This window comes from Uloborus diversus, unplaced genomic scaffold, assembly GCF_026930045.1.
Source record: "Uloborus diversus isolate 005 unplaced genomic scaffold, Udiv.v.3.1 scaffold_14, whole genome shotgun sequence".
Lineage (NCBI taxonomy): Eukaryota > Metazoa > Arthropoda > Arachnida > Araneae > Uloboridae > Uloborus > Uloborus diversus.
In genome coordinates, this window is record NW_026558098.1 from 3,234,086 (window position 1) to 3,251,951 (window position 17,866).

Here is a 17,866-nt window from a genome sequence, read left to right on the forward strand (position 1 = left end):
CGTCAGCTTGGATAATATTGGTCGACATCGGTGAACGATATTCAACCGCGTTCTCATTCCTAATGTAATGTAATGAAAAATAGTATTTATTCAAACCAGATTAACCCCTTCCCGCAATGTCTATGCCGTACTGAGGTTTCGACCTCCATTTCTCGTGTTACTATTAAAACCAATTCATTTATTTTGCCCGGAATACATTTTATTTCTCTCTTTATACACTAGATGGCAGCACCAGTCCATTTTAAATGTAATTGCAGATTTTAAATGTAATTGCAGAGATGAAGAAAGGATATTTGGTACTAACTTACCAGATTGTGATGTTGGCCTCGGTATCTCAAGCTTTAAAATTTACCACACATGAAAAATTTACTTATCTAGACTTATATTACACAAAAGATTGATAAAATTCTTTTTTAATGTATAAAAGACGTATTTCTTAAATTTTTGCTGCTTGCTTTTTGAATTTTCCTAAAATTTCAAATTTTTTAAAAATTTCAATCTAAAAGATATTGAAAATGAAAAAATGAATGCACATGTTGTTCATACACTTATTTTTATATCATTTTCTTAAATTAAAAAAAAAATAGAACACTTTTATGACCGTTTTCTTGAAAATTATCAGATCGTTAAGGGGTTAACTTTTCAACTCTTTTGGAAAGTGTAAAGTTTCAGTTTTAGGTTGGAATCCTTTGATGCCCAATCATATGCTAATGAGGCATGCAAGTATAAATAGTGGACAATTCCAATCGTTCTTTCTCTTTTCGTTTGCTCAGCCTCTTTAGGTGTTAGGACCGGTAAGTGTTGGGGAGTTGTGAACTCTGTCTCCGCTGATGGCCAGGGTTTGTTTTTATTAATTTATTTTGTGCAGTTTATTTATTTTAGTTTTGATGAACCAATACATTTTTGGTGAGCTTCTAAACACGTTTCAAACGTTCATTTCTTCACATTGACATTGATTCTGCATCTTCTACAGCGTGGTATCATCTCTGCTTGTATAAGTATGCATCATTGTTGACCGACTTACGGAACTCAGCATTTGGCTTTCCGTTTAAACATTGTAAGTTATCATATTATATGCTAGAAAGTCACCCGTCATGGTATGACAGGTGAAAATTGCTTCTACATTTAAATAAAGCCATTGCCTGCAAGGGCGTCCATATGCAAAACTGTAAGGGGGGGGGGCTCAGATATTTCCCCCATGGTTTAGGATGGTATTTTCTCCATGGAAACCGATTTTATGACAGATTAGAGTCATTGAAATATTTAATTTTTAATAACTTATTCATTAATGGGTGGAAAATAATTTTTTTTACATTTTTGCAAAGAAAAAAAGTACCAAAAGCAAGGAAGTTCTAATTTCAAAGGGCCGGGGGGGGGGGGGGGGGGGCTCGAGCCCTCCTTGTCCCCCTATATGGGTGATTGCCTGTTTAGTGATATTTTGATAGTTGAAATGGTGACCCTAATTCCAGTGGATGCGGCCTTAACTCCAGTAGGTAACGTTCATTATATAGAAGTTTGGTAAGACCTCATTTGGAGTATGCTGTTCAGTTTTGGTCTCCTTATCTTAAGAAAGACATTAATGTATTGGAAAGGGTTCAAAGGCGGGCAACAAGCCTAATAAATGGACTTTCTCATTTAGACTAGGACTCCTGGCTTAGAAGGCTAAAAATGTGCAGTCTTGAGCAAAGAAGAGAGTGAGGGGACATGATTCAGCTGTTTAAATTTATTAAAACAAAAGATGTTCCGGGACTGAAGTTTAGCACTGAAAACAGGACAAGGGGTCGTTGCTTTAAGCTATTTGAATCTCAGGCTGACATGGATATTAGGATAAAGTATTATTTTAGCAGGGTAGTGGAACCTTGGAACAGCTTACCGGAAGATGAGCAAGGGAGTAGAGAGTTTTAAGAGGGCCATTGATCTTCACTGGGGATTCTAAATGGACTGGGACCAGCCTAGCTGGGCCCAGAGCCTGTTGCTGGTCATCACTTTTGTATTTGTATTGTTGATCATTCTCTCGTTTCTTACCAGTAAAACAGTTAAGTGACCGTATCGAGTTCAGCCTTCTCAAAATGAAGCCTTTCCCTGCTGTTAAACATTACCAAAACATATTATCAAATGATTATGCCGTGGCGTGAGTTTCATTGTTGAAACAAGCGGGTCACTCGATTATCGGCTAGCTGACCCAGCCACGCGTAGCTGTGGTAAAGAAGTTGGATTAAAATAAACTTTTACTCATTATTTTGATTAAATCAAAGAAATATTTTTAATAGAGCTTAAAATAGTATAGCCGATTTTAAAACATATGAGATTGATAATGGGCGTGATTCAATGTAAAAACGATTCATAAATGTTCCTGGAAAATTATGGGCAGCTGATGTGGCCAATTTCTGCCAGTAACATGTCATGCCAAAACCCGGAAAGTTTTCCGATAAAAGTTAATAACCTTCCTGAAATTATCTCGGAAGCCTCTTGAAAACTCGAAGATCTTTCCGTTTGAAGCTAGTCGTGTTTCTGGAACTTTAGTAAAAACTTAGGAAGGGATTAAAAAAAATAGCTTAGCACCTTTCTGATTTATTAAGGAACTTCTATAAGCAGTAATGCAAACATAGCCAAAGCTTAGCCAGAACTGCAAGCAAGTATCGAAAATATTTACTCAGTAACGTTTCGGGTTTTTTTTTTTTTTTTACAGTGCAGGCTGAAGAAAGTACTTATTGAATTCAGTAAGTAACTAAATTTTCTATGGAAAAAGCACTATACTTATGCTTAGTAAATTTTGTAAGTATGACTTTGGCCAAAAAAAAAAGGCAAAAATAACTTGAAAGTGATAGTAAATATCGAAACCGATTGTAAAATAACCGAATGTAGAAACTGAGCGTAAACCACCGCACACTTTTAGATTCTACACTACATTTTATTCACCTCAGCTTTCTCTATAGTTTGTAATCAATAACTTCTTTACAAAATACACTAACTAAATTGAAAACATATATAATTAAATTTTTTCAGTAAAGTAGATAACATTGACTTCGAACCATTGTTTCTATTATTTGAAAACTGAAAACTGTCTAAGCACTAAGTTGTGCACAATGTTCTTGCTCAACCAGTCTTTTGCTAATGCGAAAAATATGATAACTTTCCACTTGTGAGTAGGCGATATATGGTTGCCCATGAGAGAAATATTTATGTTTCAAGTCCAAACAGAAAGAAGACATTGTTTGTTCTTGAGATGTATTTATGGTCTTTGCGAACGCTAAACGAATCAAAAATTGAAGCCTTTCAAATGTGTTTGAAAATTATGACGCTATTAATGGATTACGTGGCAACACAAATATTTCTCCTTTAAACTTTCCCGTCAAAATTGTTGACTTTTGATGAAGAAACGTGTACCGTTGCGTAACTTAGGTGGGTTTAAATCGCGAAAAAGAATAAATTGTTGAGCCAATTTTCAACCGGAAATTGTGTAGTTGCATTCCTGGTGTATCCAGGGAATTTAAAAATTCAGTTGGAATGTTTACTGCTTTGTTTTCATCGACAACTGTATAGGCTTGTCCAGCATCAATGGGGAGCTTTTTTTTCCAGTCGTCAGTAATGGCTCATTATTCGCAATAATTGTAGCTAAGACAGTGTCATTGCTCTGTTGTTATACGTTGCAAATCAGTGTTAACTAAGTCGGTGGCCCAACTATCAAGTGACGGCATATCATAATAACTAAGTGGCAAATTTGAAATTGAAACGCAAAAACCTTCAGTTAAAACTAAAGCTTCATATTCATCTCTGGTGTAAAATCTGGATTTGGACATTTGTGTTTGTTAAACTTTATGAAATACGTCTTCAAACGTGAAAGTTATATAGTTGCTCCTTAAAAAATGATGATTGTGTTGGGTAGTATGTCGTCAAAATTGTTTTAAACAGTTGACGAATACTGTTTCTTCTTATATCAAACCTGCATTAGAAAGTGTCAACTTCCAATGACTTTGTGCGACCAATAAATACAATTTGCGACATGCATCGGGATATGTATTTGACAGTCGACAATTGACGATCCACAAATATTTCTGTCTGTTCGGGAATGTTTACCGAAAATAAAACTGCTACAAAACCAGCACGATTATAGAGGCAAATATGATTAAAAAAAAATTAAATTTATCTGGGAATAGACTCTCAATTAGTTCACTTTTCGTCTCAACGGCAGTGTAGAAATTGTCTGACTCTTTGTTGTACTGTATATTTTGATACAGTTCAATTTCACCGTTTCCCATACCCAGCAATTGCTTAGAAAATACTTGTGCGATTAGATTATTTTGCGTTTAAATTCGCATGTTCATGGCCAATCGCATTATCTCGACATTACGCTATAAAAACGATTGTTTTAATCATGCGTTGATTTCATCGGAATAACTGGTAATGTCTGCCGGAAGTCGCCAGCAGTATTCAGACAATTTCGCCTAAAAGTTTATCGTTGCCGTTCAAATCTTGCACAATCCTATGATGTGCTTCGAATGAATGCTTTTACTTATGAGCCTTAGTACACTTATCCCAAATTATAATTTCACTCTCCAGCAACACTACAGCCATTCCACGTTTTTTTTTCTTTTCTTTAATGTTACACATTGCGTTTTGTTTGTTATGAATATCTAATAGGCAACTTTAAAGCTGAACATGCTGTTCGTCTACCATCTTAAAAAAGTAGCAGCAATGCCTGACGATGCAATTGTCAGTGCAATTTTCTGTTGCGAACGTATCTTTGCAAGAATTAATGATATTAAAAATTTCTTGGGGCTATGCGAGTCACAGACGTCCTACAGACAGAGAGACTTTCAGCTTTATCTTTACTAATAATAAAGCTGAAAGTCTCTCTGTCCGGAGGATGTCTGTAGGATGTCTGTGACTCGCATAGCACCTAAACCGTTCGGACCGATTTTCATGAAATTTGGCACAAAGTTAGTATGTAGCATGGGGGTGTGCTCCTCGAAGCGATGTTTCGAAAATTCGATGCGGTTCGTTTTCCATTCCAATTTTGAGAAAAAAAATATCATAAGATGGACGAGTAAATTACGAAATTATCATAATGTGGAACCGTAACATGGGCACAAGCCAATGGGCGAGACACGAAATTATCATAAGGTGGAACCGTAACATGGGCACGAGCCAATGGGCGAGATACAAAATGATCATAACGTGGAACCGTAAGATGGGTACAAGCCAACTGGCGAGAGAATTCACCATACATTATTTGTAAATATACAGGCGAACCAAAAGACCTTTTGATTTTTTTCTATTATGGGCAAAGCCGTGCGGGTATCACTAGTTATTAGTAAAGAAGATGCAAATCCGATCGTAGCATGTGTCACTCAATTTCCCCCTTCCCTAGGGGTTTCGATGGACACTTTCGACCCCGGAAAAAACCTGCTCTTTTCACCGCATTCCGGTTACAGTGAAACCTGTGTAAGTTGACCACTTGCGGTGCAGTACTTTGGTGGTCAACTTAGACAGGTGGTCAACTCATAGAGGGTAGTAATGAACTTTTTTTTGTCGTTTCTTGTCCCATGCATTCATTTTTTAACTAATTAGAATACTTTAAACTCACTTTCATTGTTTAACATTACTTTAAAACAATAAGAAAAAATGTTTAAATATTTTTAGAGATTATTTACCAGAACGACGCATAAAGTCTCATACAAATTTAAAATTTCTGTGAATTGATCGAAACAAAAAATGCCTCATTGCTTATGAAAAACTACTTACTTGATATTAACAATTCCTAAAAATTCATAACTAGTCAAAAGTGACTCAAATTCTTCATTTGATTTTTTCTTGTACATTTGTAACCATGGTTACCTATTTTTCAACAAAATAAATCCTTATTGAAGTTTGGCTCATTTTCTGGCCCTTAACATCAGCCCAATGTTTTTCGATGGAAACATAAATATTCATAGGTTTTTCTAAAATGTCTTGTTGCTTATTTGATTGCATAACTGATTAAACTTTTAGTACAATCTAATGCTTTTGCCTAGTGGTCAATTTACAAAGGGTTTTTTACAATGCTCCAAACCAAAGCTGGTGTACATTAGTGGTCAAGATAGAGAGGGGGTCAAGTTACAGAGGTTTTCCTTTATTACGTAAGATAGGACTAATTCCATTCCTGACAAAAGCAGTCAACTTAGACAGGTGGTCAACTTACAAAGGTGGTCAACTTACAAAGGTGTTCAACTTTACAGGTTTTACTGTATTTGCAGGGTATATCTGTAATTTTCCTCCTCTTGCTTGCTTTTGGAGTAAAAGTGGAGTTTTGTCTACTCGCTGGGTCTAGCTGCTGAGGATGCTCGGTAAAAACTGCTTTCTCTGATACAATGGGATACCTCTTTTTTGTCATGGAAATGGGGAATTTTTCAATCGTTTTTTTTTGCGGAGCCGGGATTTGTGTGGTCGAAAAGTGTGTTCTGAAAGCGGTTCCTGTAGGGAGTTGCCAAAGAGAAAGGTCTCTCGAGCTGGAGGGGTGTAGCAAGGACGCATATAAACAACCTTTACTCTGCTAGAGACCATGCAAAAATTTGGAGACTGCTGATTGGCTACCATATGAAAACATCATCCGTCTTCTGTTTAGCTTGTTTTGCACGCTCTAATTTTTTCATTTCGAAACAAAAATTGTCTTTTAGACATTATGAAAAGAGAGGGTGAGCATTTAAAACATTCAAACGGGAATTTATAACTTCGGAGGAACGAAATTTGTTCATTACGTTGAATGGGGAAAAAACATTACACAGGGAAAAAACATTTGCCTCGACTGGCCAATCAGGAGTTCCAATACTATTATAAGGTCTCTAACTGAGTAAAGGTTGTTTATATGCAGCAAGGACAGGGAGATGCACTTGGGAAGAAGCTGAATGAACTTTTAAAAAAAGTTTCAACTTTGATAACTTATATGATAGAATTTGATCGCATCTTTCTCCCAGTGTCACTCGAATTCGTCCAACAACGGCAAAAGATTGGTATCAAAAGATTCGAAATTTCACAAGGATCGTGAAGAACCTGTCTTTTCTTCGTGCGACTTGAATTAGCGGAGATATTGATTGAACTGTCTGCGCAGGTGCTCCTCGCACACCGACCCTACGACTGCAGCACCAGGTGCTGCATTCGCTGCACCATCACAGGCAAGGTAACGCTGAAAAAGCTTCAACTTTGAAAAATTATAAAATAAAATCCAATTCTAAAGGATGTCCCAAAATTAGTGCAAGATTTGAATTTGCCACAATTTTTGTCGTAAATTGTTGGCAACCATGAAAAAAGAACAATTTGACAGACGAGAGTTTAGGGTTAGTAAAAATGGAGTGTTATGCTACCATACAGCCAGTGAAACAATACAATTACTGCATGAGGCATATCCTGGTTGTGTACTCTCTCGTTTCGGCGATCAGAATTGGCATCCTAGATCGTAGGATTTAACATCATTCGATTTCTTTTTATGGAGTTATTTGAAGTCAACAAGCCCACAAACATGCGTGCATTCCCGTGTTACGATATCGAGCGCCAATAACAATAACTGCTTGACTAGCCTCAACTTTCAACATTTTTAAAATAACTAATCAATAATTAAAACGCGTTATTGTATCGTACAACGCTCCATTTTTAAAAACCCTAAATTCTAAGCTGTCAAATTGTGTTTTTTTCAGGGTTACCAACAATTCACTGCAAAAATGGCGGAAAATTCACATCTTGCATTAATTTTGGGACACCCTTTATCTATTTACATGTGCCTCTCGAACTCCCCGAGAATGGCAGAGAATGGGGGTTGAAAGATTCGAAATCTTACGTGGATCATGGACAGCCCGGTCTCATTTTTGTACGATTTTGACTCCGTAACGGGTATACTTGAATACTTCCGTTACTGAGCACTAAACTAAAAATATCACTCAAATATTCCTTCCGGAAATCTTCAAAATCTTGATGGCCTTATACGGACGTAAGACAAAGATCTATTATTTTGAAGACTTGGTAGGTTATTTTGTGTAACAATTAATTTACGTCTATTATCGTAGAATTGTCCTTATATGGCTCAACGCTTATTAATCTAGTTTAAGGGGTCTAAGGACATTTAACCTTCAAAATTTTTGACTTTCTGGAAAAAGTATATGTCATGCATCATTTAATTCTGAACAATTGGATTTCTTATTTATTACCACATGCAAAAAACGTTTCGAGTTATTGTAAAAATGTCGTAAACCTTTCTCAATAGAGATTTATGTTAACAGCAGCTGTTTAAGCCTCTTTTTCTCAGTTTTCTCAGCCGGTTTCTCGTTTTACGTTGGTGATATCTCAGAAAATTTCTTCACAGATAATTTCCATAAAACTTTTACTGCATCTTTGTCTGGATTATTTTTATGATCTGAACCTAAATTTTAACTAAAAATCAAAGTTAATACTAAAAAAAAAAATTTTTTTTTGCTCAAAATTTTGATATTAACTTGTGATGTATGGATCATCATAACGTGGACGATTATTGTCCGGGTCGGGATTTGAACCACGAACCTTTGTGATGCTAACCCAGTGCTTTAACCACTGAACCAAAAGGACCTCAAGGTTTGGGAGCAAAGTTAGGTTATGAGCTCTCTTAGGCACGCCAGAAACTTATAAAACTTCAAAAAAAAAAAAAAGATTTTGAAAAATAAATAATTTTTTTTTTGATTTTTAAAATTTATTTGAAATGTTATAAGTTAATATGGGGGAAATACTTTTTTAAAAAATAATATCTTTTATTTTTAGTTAAAATTTAGGTTCAGATCATAAAAATAATCCAGACAGACATGCATGAAAAGGTTTACGGAAATATATAAGAAACTTTCTGAGTTACCACGCATGCAAAACGAGAAACCCGAGAAAACGCAACCAGAGAAAAGGAGGCTTAAACAGGCTGCTATTAACATAATTCTCTGTGGGGTAAGGTAACACATTTCTGCAATAACTTGAAAAGTTTTTTGCGGATGATAATAAATAAGGTATCAAATTGTTCAGAATTAAATGATGCATGACATATACTTTTTCTAGAAAGTCGAAAATTTTAAAGGTTATAAATACAAATGTGACGACCAGCAACAGGCTCTGGGCCCAGCTAGACTGGCCCTAGTCAATTTACAATCCCCAGAGAAGCCCTCTTAAAACTATCTACTCCTTTGCCCATTACCACCTCTTCCGGTAAGCTGTTCCAAGGTTCCACTACCCTGCTAAAATAATAATTTTTCCTAATATCCATGTTAGCCTGAGATTTAAACAGCTTAAAACAATGACCCCTTGTCCTGTTTTCAGTGCTAAACTTCAGCCCTGTAACTTCTTCCATTTTAATCAACTTAAACAACTGAATCATGTCCCCTCGGTCTCTTCTTTGCTCAAGACCGTACATTTTTAGCATTCTAAGCCTCGAATCATAGTCTAAATGAGAAAGTCCACTTATTAGACTTGTAGCCCTCCTTCGAACCCTTTCCAATACATTAATGTCTTTCTTAAGATAAGGAAACCAAAACTGAACAGCATACTCCAAATGGGGTCTTACCAAACTTCCATATAAGGGCAGAAGAACTTCTTTAGATTTATTTGAAATAGATCTATTGATAAACCCAAGCATCTTATGGGCTTTGTTGCTAGCAATGCTGCACTGTTGGCTAAACTTTAAATCCTGACTTATTAAGACCCCCAGATCAGTAACTTCGTCTGCCTGACTAATGACTGAACCTTGCAAATAATAACTTGTACACTTATTTCCATGCCCTAAATGTAGCACTTGACATTTCCCAACATTAACAGCCATAACCCATTTATCAGCCCACTCCGTAATATGATCTAGATCCTCTTGCAGCTGATTTGCTTGTTCTTCATTTTCTACAGTCCCCATAACTTTGACATCATCAGCAAAACAATTCATGTTCCCAGAAATATTTTTGTGAATATCGTTCATAAAGACAATGAACAAAACAGGCCCTAACACTGATCCTTGAGGAACCCCGTTTAACACCTCACTCCAATTAGAATAATTTCCCCTTACAACTACCCTTTGTTTCCTTCCGGTCAGCCAGTTTTTTACCCAAATGAAAGTTTTCCCTCCTATTCCTATATCAGCCAATTTGCTAAGTAGAGCAACATGCAGTACCTTATCGAAAAGTTTTTGAAAATCAATGTAAACAACATCTACAGGCTTCTTATTGTAGATATATTGTTAATAATTTTAAACAACTGAATCATGTCCCCTCGGTCTCTTCTTTGCTCAAGACTGTACATTTTTTGAATCCTTAGCCTGGAATCATAGTCTAAATGGTATGAGGAAGCCTGGAATCACAGGTTAAAGGTCCTTAGACAAGGAGCCAGAGCTGAGCGGGTTCTACGAGATCCACTGTCGAATCCAATGTATACAACACTCACCTCTGTGAGCTCTGGCTGGGAAAGTCGCTCTTCATCTTGTCCAGAACCGTGGTCCTCGGCAGCAGTTTGGTCTTGCTGGACTTCTTGCTCTCCAGGTGGTCCACTACCACGATCAGCCAGTCGTAGATCTTCTTGGCCTTCAGCTTGGACAGCCAGCTGCCGATGCTGTCCTTCACGGACTGCTTGTAGTGGTCCATGTCCTGGGGGGAGATTCACAAATTGTGAGGTGCTCTTGTTGTGCAACATATTTCTACTGCAAATCAGCAACAGGACAAGGGGTCATTGTTTTAAGCTATTTAAATCTCAGGCTAACATGGATATTAGGAAAAATTATTATTTTAGCAGGGTGGTGGAACCTCGGGACAGCTTACCGGAAGAGGGGGTCATGAGCAAAGGAGTAGACAGTTTTAAGAGGGCCATTGATCTTCACTGGGGATTGTAAATGGACTACGACCAGTCTAGCTGGGCCCAGAGCCTGTTGCTGGTCGTCACTTTTGTATTTATAAATCACTCACCCGTTTTTTAAAAACAGAACACAAATTTTAGACAGAACTAGCTGTACCCGACGCGCGTTGCTACGCCAACAAAAAAATACATAATTATACCGATTTTCATGACGATCGGTTGAACGGGGCAGAAGTGGCTACTCTGCAGTGCCACCTGCTGGCGAGTGGCTTCAATGAGCATATTATGCACCTTCTCCGTGGAAAAATACATATATATAGCAATTTCCATAATAATCGGTTCCAGTAGTTTTTGACTTCATCGATGACATACAGACAAAAATTCATTTTATATTCATGTGACACGTGTCTAAATCGTGTGTCTAAAAGTCCCGATTAGCTTACTATACCAAGGCTTCACTCGATACGTGTCTTATTGCGTCTTATAGAAACACGTATCAAGTGAAGCCGTGACTATACTCAAATTTTGTTCTCACGCAGTTTGCAAGATCAATCCGTCGCTAAAAATATCAAATAGAAAAAGTTTTAAATCCCCCCGTTGCATGAAAACAATAAAGAAAGAATTTATTTGTTCAAACTCAACAGCTAACTTCTTATCAATGAGATCTTTCACGCGAATTCATTTCTGCATTTTATTCGTATTTATCCGATGGATTGTGACTTAAATTGGAATAAAAAAGGAACGATCGATCGGATTTTTTTCGAACCGGTCCATAAACATTCCCGGTACCAGAAATAACAAACGGTGAAAGTTTCAGCCAAATCTGCCGGGCAGTTTTTGAGTTCATGGATGACATACAGACAAACATTCATTTTTATATATATAGACTAGCATTCCCGTACCCGGCATTGCTCGGGTAATGGAACTAGAAGGGGATAACAGTGATTGGTGCACCTAGTTACGAAAATTCCGTATAATAAGTACTTATTTAATATATTTTTTCCAATTTTGGGAGGGTCCTGGAGCTCCTGGACTCCTTATAATATATGAGCCACTGAGAAGCAAAGAGATGTAAGTGGCCATTTTCAAGTTTTGAGCAAAACGTGTTTAAAAATAACTTCCTCGGTAGGCTTTCATTGAATTTTTTTCTAAATCATGCTGTACAGCAACATCTACCTGGGCTAGTAGTACTGTATCTTGCCATAAGACAGAAGAGGGGTTCACCCACAATTTGTACTGGTTATCTTCAAATTTTTAATTGTGCCAATTGCATACCTTTGCTTCTCACTGCCTCATATGTCCTAGTCCTTAACCGATCCTTAACTGTCATTAACGATCCTTTTAAAGTATTGATTTTCTTTACCAGAGCAATGCTGGGTACAGAAATGCTAGTACAGTAGATGACTGCTATAACGCACACCTTGGGACCAGAGCTTTTGCGTTATACAGGCTTTTACGTTATATAGATCATTTCACAAATTTTGAAACTAATATTCAGAATATATCTATATATTAGCACTTCAGAATGAGTTTTATCTGCAATGAGTATAAAGCACTAATATTACAATTAGTTAATCACAAATAAATATGTTTCACAATCAAAATCCTGCACTTCTGCTAGCTTCATGGTTTGCATGACAGCTGCATTTTCAAGAGCCATCTGGTATTTTCTGTTTACTATGAGTACAAATTTTAAATTTAAAAGCTTTGAAATAAGGTGGAAAGATGAAAAACTTTCAAAATTTAATTTGCCTAACAATTTTCATTTTTGCAAAGCAAAACTGAGGGAGGTTTTTGACATCAAAACCTATTGTTTACTTCTGAAAAGTTGTGTGGTTTATAGAGAATTGCGTTATATAGGTCGGCGTTATAATGGTCTTCTACTGTATATATGTGTTATCTCAGGACACTGATTGTTATCATTTACCTTTACGATGCGAAATATAACTTAAACGCTTTATGTATTTTATCTGGGATGATGTTCTTAAAAACTTCGTCTCCAGTTTTGAAAAAGTGAAAGCGAAAGCCAGAAACATTATTATTTGACTTGAGAAAAGCCTCGAAGAATCACGTGAGAAACGAAAACGATATCAAATTTAAAACTCGCTATCGACCAAAAGTTGAGATAAAGTACTGAATAATGATTTGAATGGAGGAAAGCCTCCGAAAATAAGGGATTTAAACTTCAATTGCAGGTTTTAATTAAGTGGTTTTAATTAATTTCTCCCGAACTAATTGATAATTCGAAAAATCCCTTCTTAGTGGACACTTTCATAATCATGTGGACATGCCTGTCAAATTTCAAGTATGAGGTATCAGCGGTATTGGCTGTGCGTTGATATATATATATATATATATATATATATATATATATATACAGTAAAACCTGTAAAGTTGACCACCTTTGTAAGTTGACCGTTTTTGTCAGGAACGGAATTAGGCCTATCTTATATAATGAAGGAAAACCTCTGTAACTTGACCACCTCTCTATCTTGACCACCTGTCTATCTTGACCACTAATGAACACCAAATTTGGTTTGGAGTATTGTAAAAATCCCTTTGTATGTTGACCACTTGGTTTATTTTTCTAAATTTTATTTAGCAAATTATTTTTTTTATAGCTTTCCAAAAATATTTTTGATGCCAGACCAGCATTTTACCAACTAAATGAAACAGCAGCATAACTAAATCTCCTTTTGAGTTTAACCACATGGGAAAACTACTAAGAACCCTTTTATTCTCCAAACTTGTTTTTCTTTTGTTGTTAAGCGAAAAATTTGTAATTTTTGATTAGCTATAATCTTTTAGGAACTATTAACATAAAATGAGTAACTTTTCATAAACAATAAGACTTTTTTTTTTTGATCAATTTACTGAAATTTTAAATTTGCATGACACCTTATACGTCATTCTGGGAAAATAATCTCTAAAAATATTTAAATAACATTTTAAATTATTGTTTCAAAGTAATGCTAAACAATGAAAGTGAGTTGAACAGAAAGAATACGTGTCAATTAGTCAAAAAATGAATACGAGGTGCAAGAAATGACAAAAAAAAATCATTACCCCCTTTATAAGTTGACCACCTGTCTAAGTTGACCACCAAAGTACTGCACCGCAAGTGGTCAACTTACACAGGTTTCACTGTATATACCTATCCTCTCAGGCAATTGATTTTTATATGTATAGATTACAATGGGAGGAATAAATTTCAGTCGGGTTGTCCATCAAAACAAGGATGGAAGTTTGGATATTAGGTTCGTTTTTTCAGTCATATCTAAAAACCGTTGTTTGCAAGTAAAACCAATCAATCATTGATATATTCAGGGTGTCCGCACATATGGAAAGTCATGGAAAGTCATGAATTTCGAACATGATCGAAATTGGTCATGGAAAGTCATGGATTTCAGCGTAAAATGTCCAAAAGTCATGTAAACTGACTGTTGGTCATGGATTTCGCTCTCAGGACTATCTTATGTTTTCAATATCGTATGTTTTCCCATTCCGGAGACTGGGGATTTTTTTTCGTATCATATCTTTTCTACAATGTTTAAAAAAACACACATAAACAGTAGAAATAGCAGTTTGAAGTTTCTATATTTAATGGTAAGCTTGCTTTTGTACATTACAATTGAATAATTATACCGATCGTATTCAGATTTGTTACTAACTTATCTTTTGCCATGATGACTCTGGAATCGAGTACTTTGAAGTTTTTTTTTTCTGTTTAATGTATAAATGCATTTACTAAATTTGTATTTTACAATTTCGCACTGCGCTTTGGGGATATAATGGGTTATTTTAGATTTTAAATGTCCTTAAATTCTCGTACTTATTTTTTGTCTCAATAAATTGTTGCATCATTTATTTTTCATACACATATTTAGTTGAATATTTTTTGCTGCATTTGTTTAGATTTATTTACATAGCTGAGATAAAAAGGATATTTTCCTAAAACAAAGTTATACTGCTTTATAGTCTCTATTTATATTTATACATAATTTTGATGCCATTGTCAAATGAAGTAACTTGCGTAAGTCATGGAAAGTCATGGATTTGAGGAACGTGAGTCATGGAAAGCTACGGGCAGAAGTCATGGATTTCAAAACTCAAAAAGTAGCAGATATCCTGTATATTAAAGAGCACCTTCAAAAAGATTTCTATTGTAGCTGTAGGAGGTGTGGAGATATTTCATTGCAATGATTGCGAACGTTTAACCAGAGCGACACTGATCTACAAACTTCGGGACCTTCAGCAACAAAATCTGTAAGGACCCTTCCCAGCAGGGGCGTAGCTAAGGGGGGGTTTTTGGGGACAACCCCCCCCCCCCCCGAAACGTTAGTCTCAAAAAAAAAAGGGAAAAGAAGAGAGATGAGAAAGAAAAAAAAAGAAGAAAAGGAAAAAATTCCAAGCGATTATATATATATATATATATATATATATATATATATATATATATATATATGTATATATATATATATATATTATATATGTATATATATATATATATATACATATACATACATACATATATATATATATATATATATATATATATATATATATATATATATATATATATATATATATATATATATATAAAAGAAGTACCCCCCCCCCCCCGAAAGTCGGGTCTAGCTACGCCACTGCTTCCCAGAAGCCAGCAGTGTATATTTGCAAGATTAATAAGTCTTAGTGCTAGTTTTTTTTTTTCAATTTCTTGGGCCATTGGGCCCTGTTAAGGACCAGTCACCCCCCCCCCCTGATCTACAAATTTTGGGACCCCCAGCAACAAAATCAGTAGGGCCCCTTCCCGGAAGCCAGCAGTTTATACATTTGTAAGATTAATAAGTCTTAGTGCTAGTTTTTTTTCCCATTTCTTGGGCCATTGGGCCCCGTTAAGGACCAGTCCCCCACCCCCTGATCTACAAATTTTGGGACCCCCAGCAACAAAATCAGTAGGGCCCCTTCCCGGAAGCCAGCAGTGTATACATTTGTAAGATTAATAAGTCTTAGTGCTAGTTTTTTTTTCCATTTCTTGGGCCATTGGGCCCCGTTAAGGACCAGTCCCCCACCCCCTGATCTACAAATTTTGGGACCCCCAGCAACAAAATCAGTAGGGCCCCTTCCCGGAAGCCAGCAGTGTATACATTTGTAAGATTAATAAGTCTTAGTGCTAGTTTTTTTTTTCAATTTCTTGGGCCATTGGGCCCCGTTAAGGACCAGTCCCTCCCCCCCTGATCTACAAATTTTGGGACCCCCAGCAACAAAATCAGTAGGGCCCCTTCCCGGAAGCCAGCAGTGTATACATTTGTAAGATCAATAAGTCTTAGTGCTAGTTTTTTTTTCAATTTCTTGGGCCATTGGGCCCTGTTAAGGACCAGTCCCCACCCCTGATCTACAAATTTTGGGACCTTCAGCAACAAAATCTGTAGGGCCCCTTCCCAGAAGCCAGCAGTGTATATTTGCAAGATTAATAAGTCTTAGTGCTAGTTTTTTTTTTTTTTTCAATTTCTTGAGCTATTGTACCCTGTTAAGGACCAGTCCCCCCCCTGATCTACAAATTTTGGGACCCCCAGCAACAAAATCAGTAGGGCCCCTTCCCGGAAGCCAGCAGTGTATCCATTTGTAAGATTAATAAGTCTTATTGCTAGTTTTTTTTTTTCAATTTCTTGGGCCATTGGGCCCCGTTAAGGCCCCCCCCCCCTGATCTACAAATTTTGGGAACCCCAGCAACAAAATCTGTAGGGCCCCTTCCCAGAAGCCAGCAGTGTATATTTGCAAGATTAATAAGTCTTAGTGCTAGTTTTTTTTTCAATTTCTTGAGCCATTGGGCCTCGTTAAGGACCAGTCCCCCCCCCCCCGATCTACAAATTTTGGGACCCCCAGCAACAAAATCTGTAGGGCCCCTTCCCAGAAGCCAGCAGTGTATATTTGCAAAATTAAGTCTTAGTGCTATTTTTTTTTTTTTTTTTTTCAATTTCTTGGGCTATTGGGCCCCATTAAAGACCAGTCCCCCCCCCCTGGACTGCGGGGGTCAATGGGTACGCAGATCTGGGCCTGATTAAAGCCCGAGCTAAAAGGAAAAGTGATGCGTAGACTTTTCGTAGAGTCCCAAACATAAATCCAAGGGTAAAATAGTCTGAATAGCTTTGTACCTACTACAGCTGACATAAAAATGAAAACACTTCTTCAAATGTACTCAATGCACAATGAGTGATTTTTCTCGCAAGTAAATAGAAACAAAAACTGGAAAAATGCAAACAAAATCCAAGACATATTGGTGACAAACCAATTCTTCTCACAATAATCTTATATCAGGCCCGTGTCCAGGATTTCACAAAGGGAGGGGTTGAAACCTTTTCCCTTTGTAACTTCTGTTGTCAAAGGAAAACTAACTACTCGTGTTGAATAGTTCATTTTAGTTCGATAACTAGGCTTTTTTTTATACATTTTACGTTTTTTTTTTAAATGAAATTTTATTTGTACAGTTGAACATTTTGTAAAAGCACACATATTTCTTTTATGCCACCCCATTTTCCTTCTTTTTTTTCTTTTGTATTTCCATCAAATAACATTGAACAGGAATTGAATGAAAATAAAAATTTTATTAAAAAAAAAAATTCGCATAGAAACATTTTTCTACTGTGTGAAACGACTAATTCATCCAACACTAAAGGCGTACCATAAAAAAACAAAAAGCAAAGTAACCATTTTCCCTGCCCTTAAGTTTTTTTTTGGGGGGGGGGCTACGTCATTGTCTAATATTCTTTTAAATAATTTTCCCCTGCATGCTTACAGCATTGACACAGCCATACTCTCCAAGCACTTAGAAGCGAAGGTGCTTGGGAATCCTACAATTGAGGAAAATGTTAATTGTTAAAGTTGGGGAAATATTAAAGAGGGTGAATACTGTATCAGAGTTTAACTCTAAAATTAATTAAAACTTAAAATACGTTTTGGAAAATCGTTTAATGATTTTTTTTTTCAATGGGAAGAGTTTAACCCCTAAAACCCTCCCCTTGGACACGGCTTTGTCTTATATAATTAAAAT

At 36.3% G+C, this 17,866-nt stretch overlaps 1 protein-coding gene across 1 annotated transcript in view; it reads right to left on the minus strand.

The window, feature by feature from the left end:
* LOC129232778 (trafficking protein particle complex subunit 10-like) overlaps positions 1-17,866 on the minus strand; it is a 103,274-nt gene that overhangs the window by 78,118 nt on the left and 7,290 nt on the right. Inside the window, 1 exon segment of the mRNA XM_054866880.1 lies at positions 10,408-10,607. Coding sequence (XP_054722855.1) covers positions 10,408-10,607 — 200 coding nt within the window.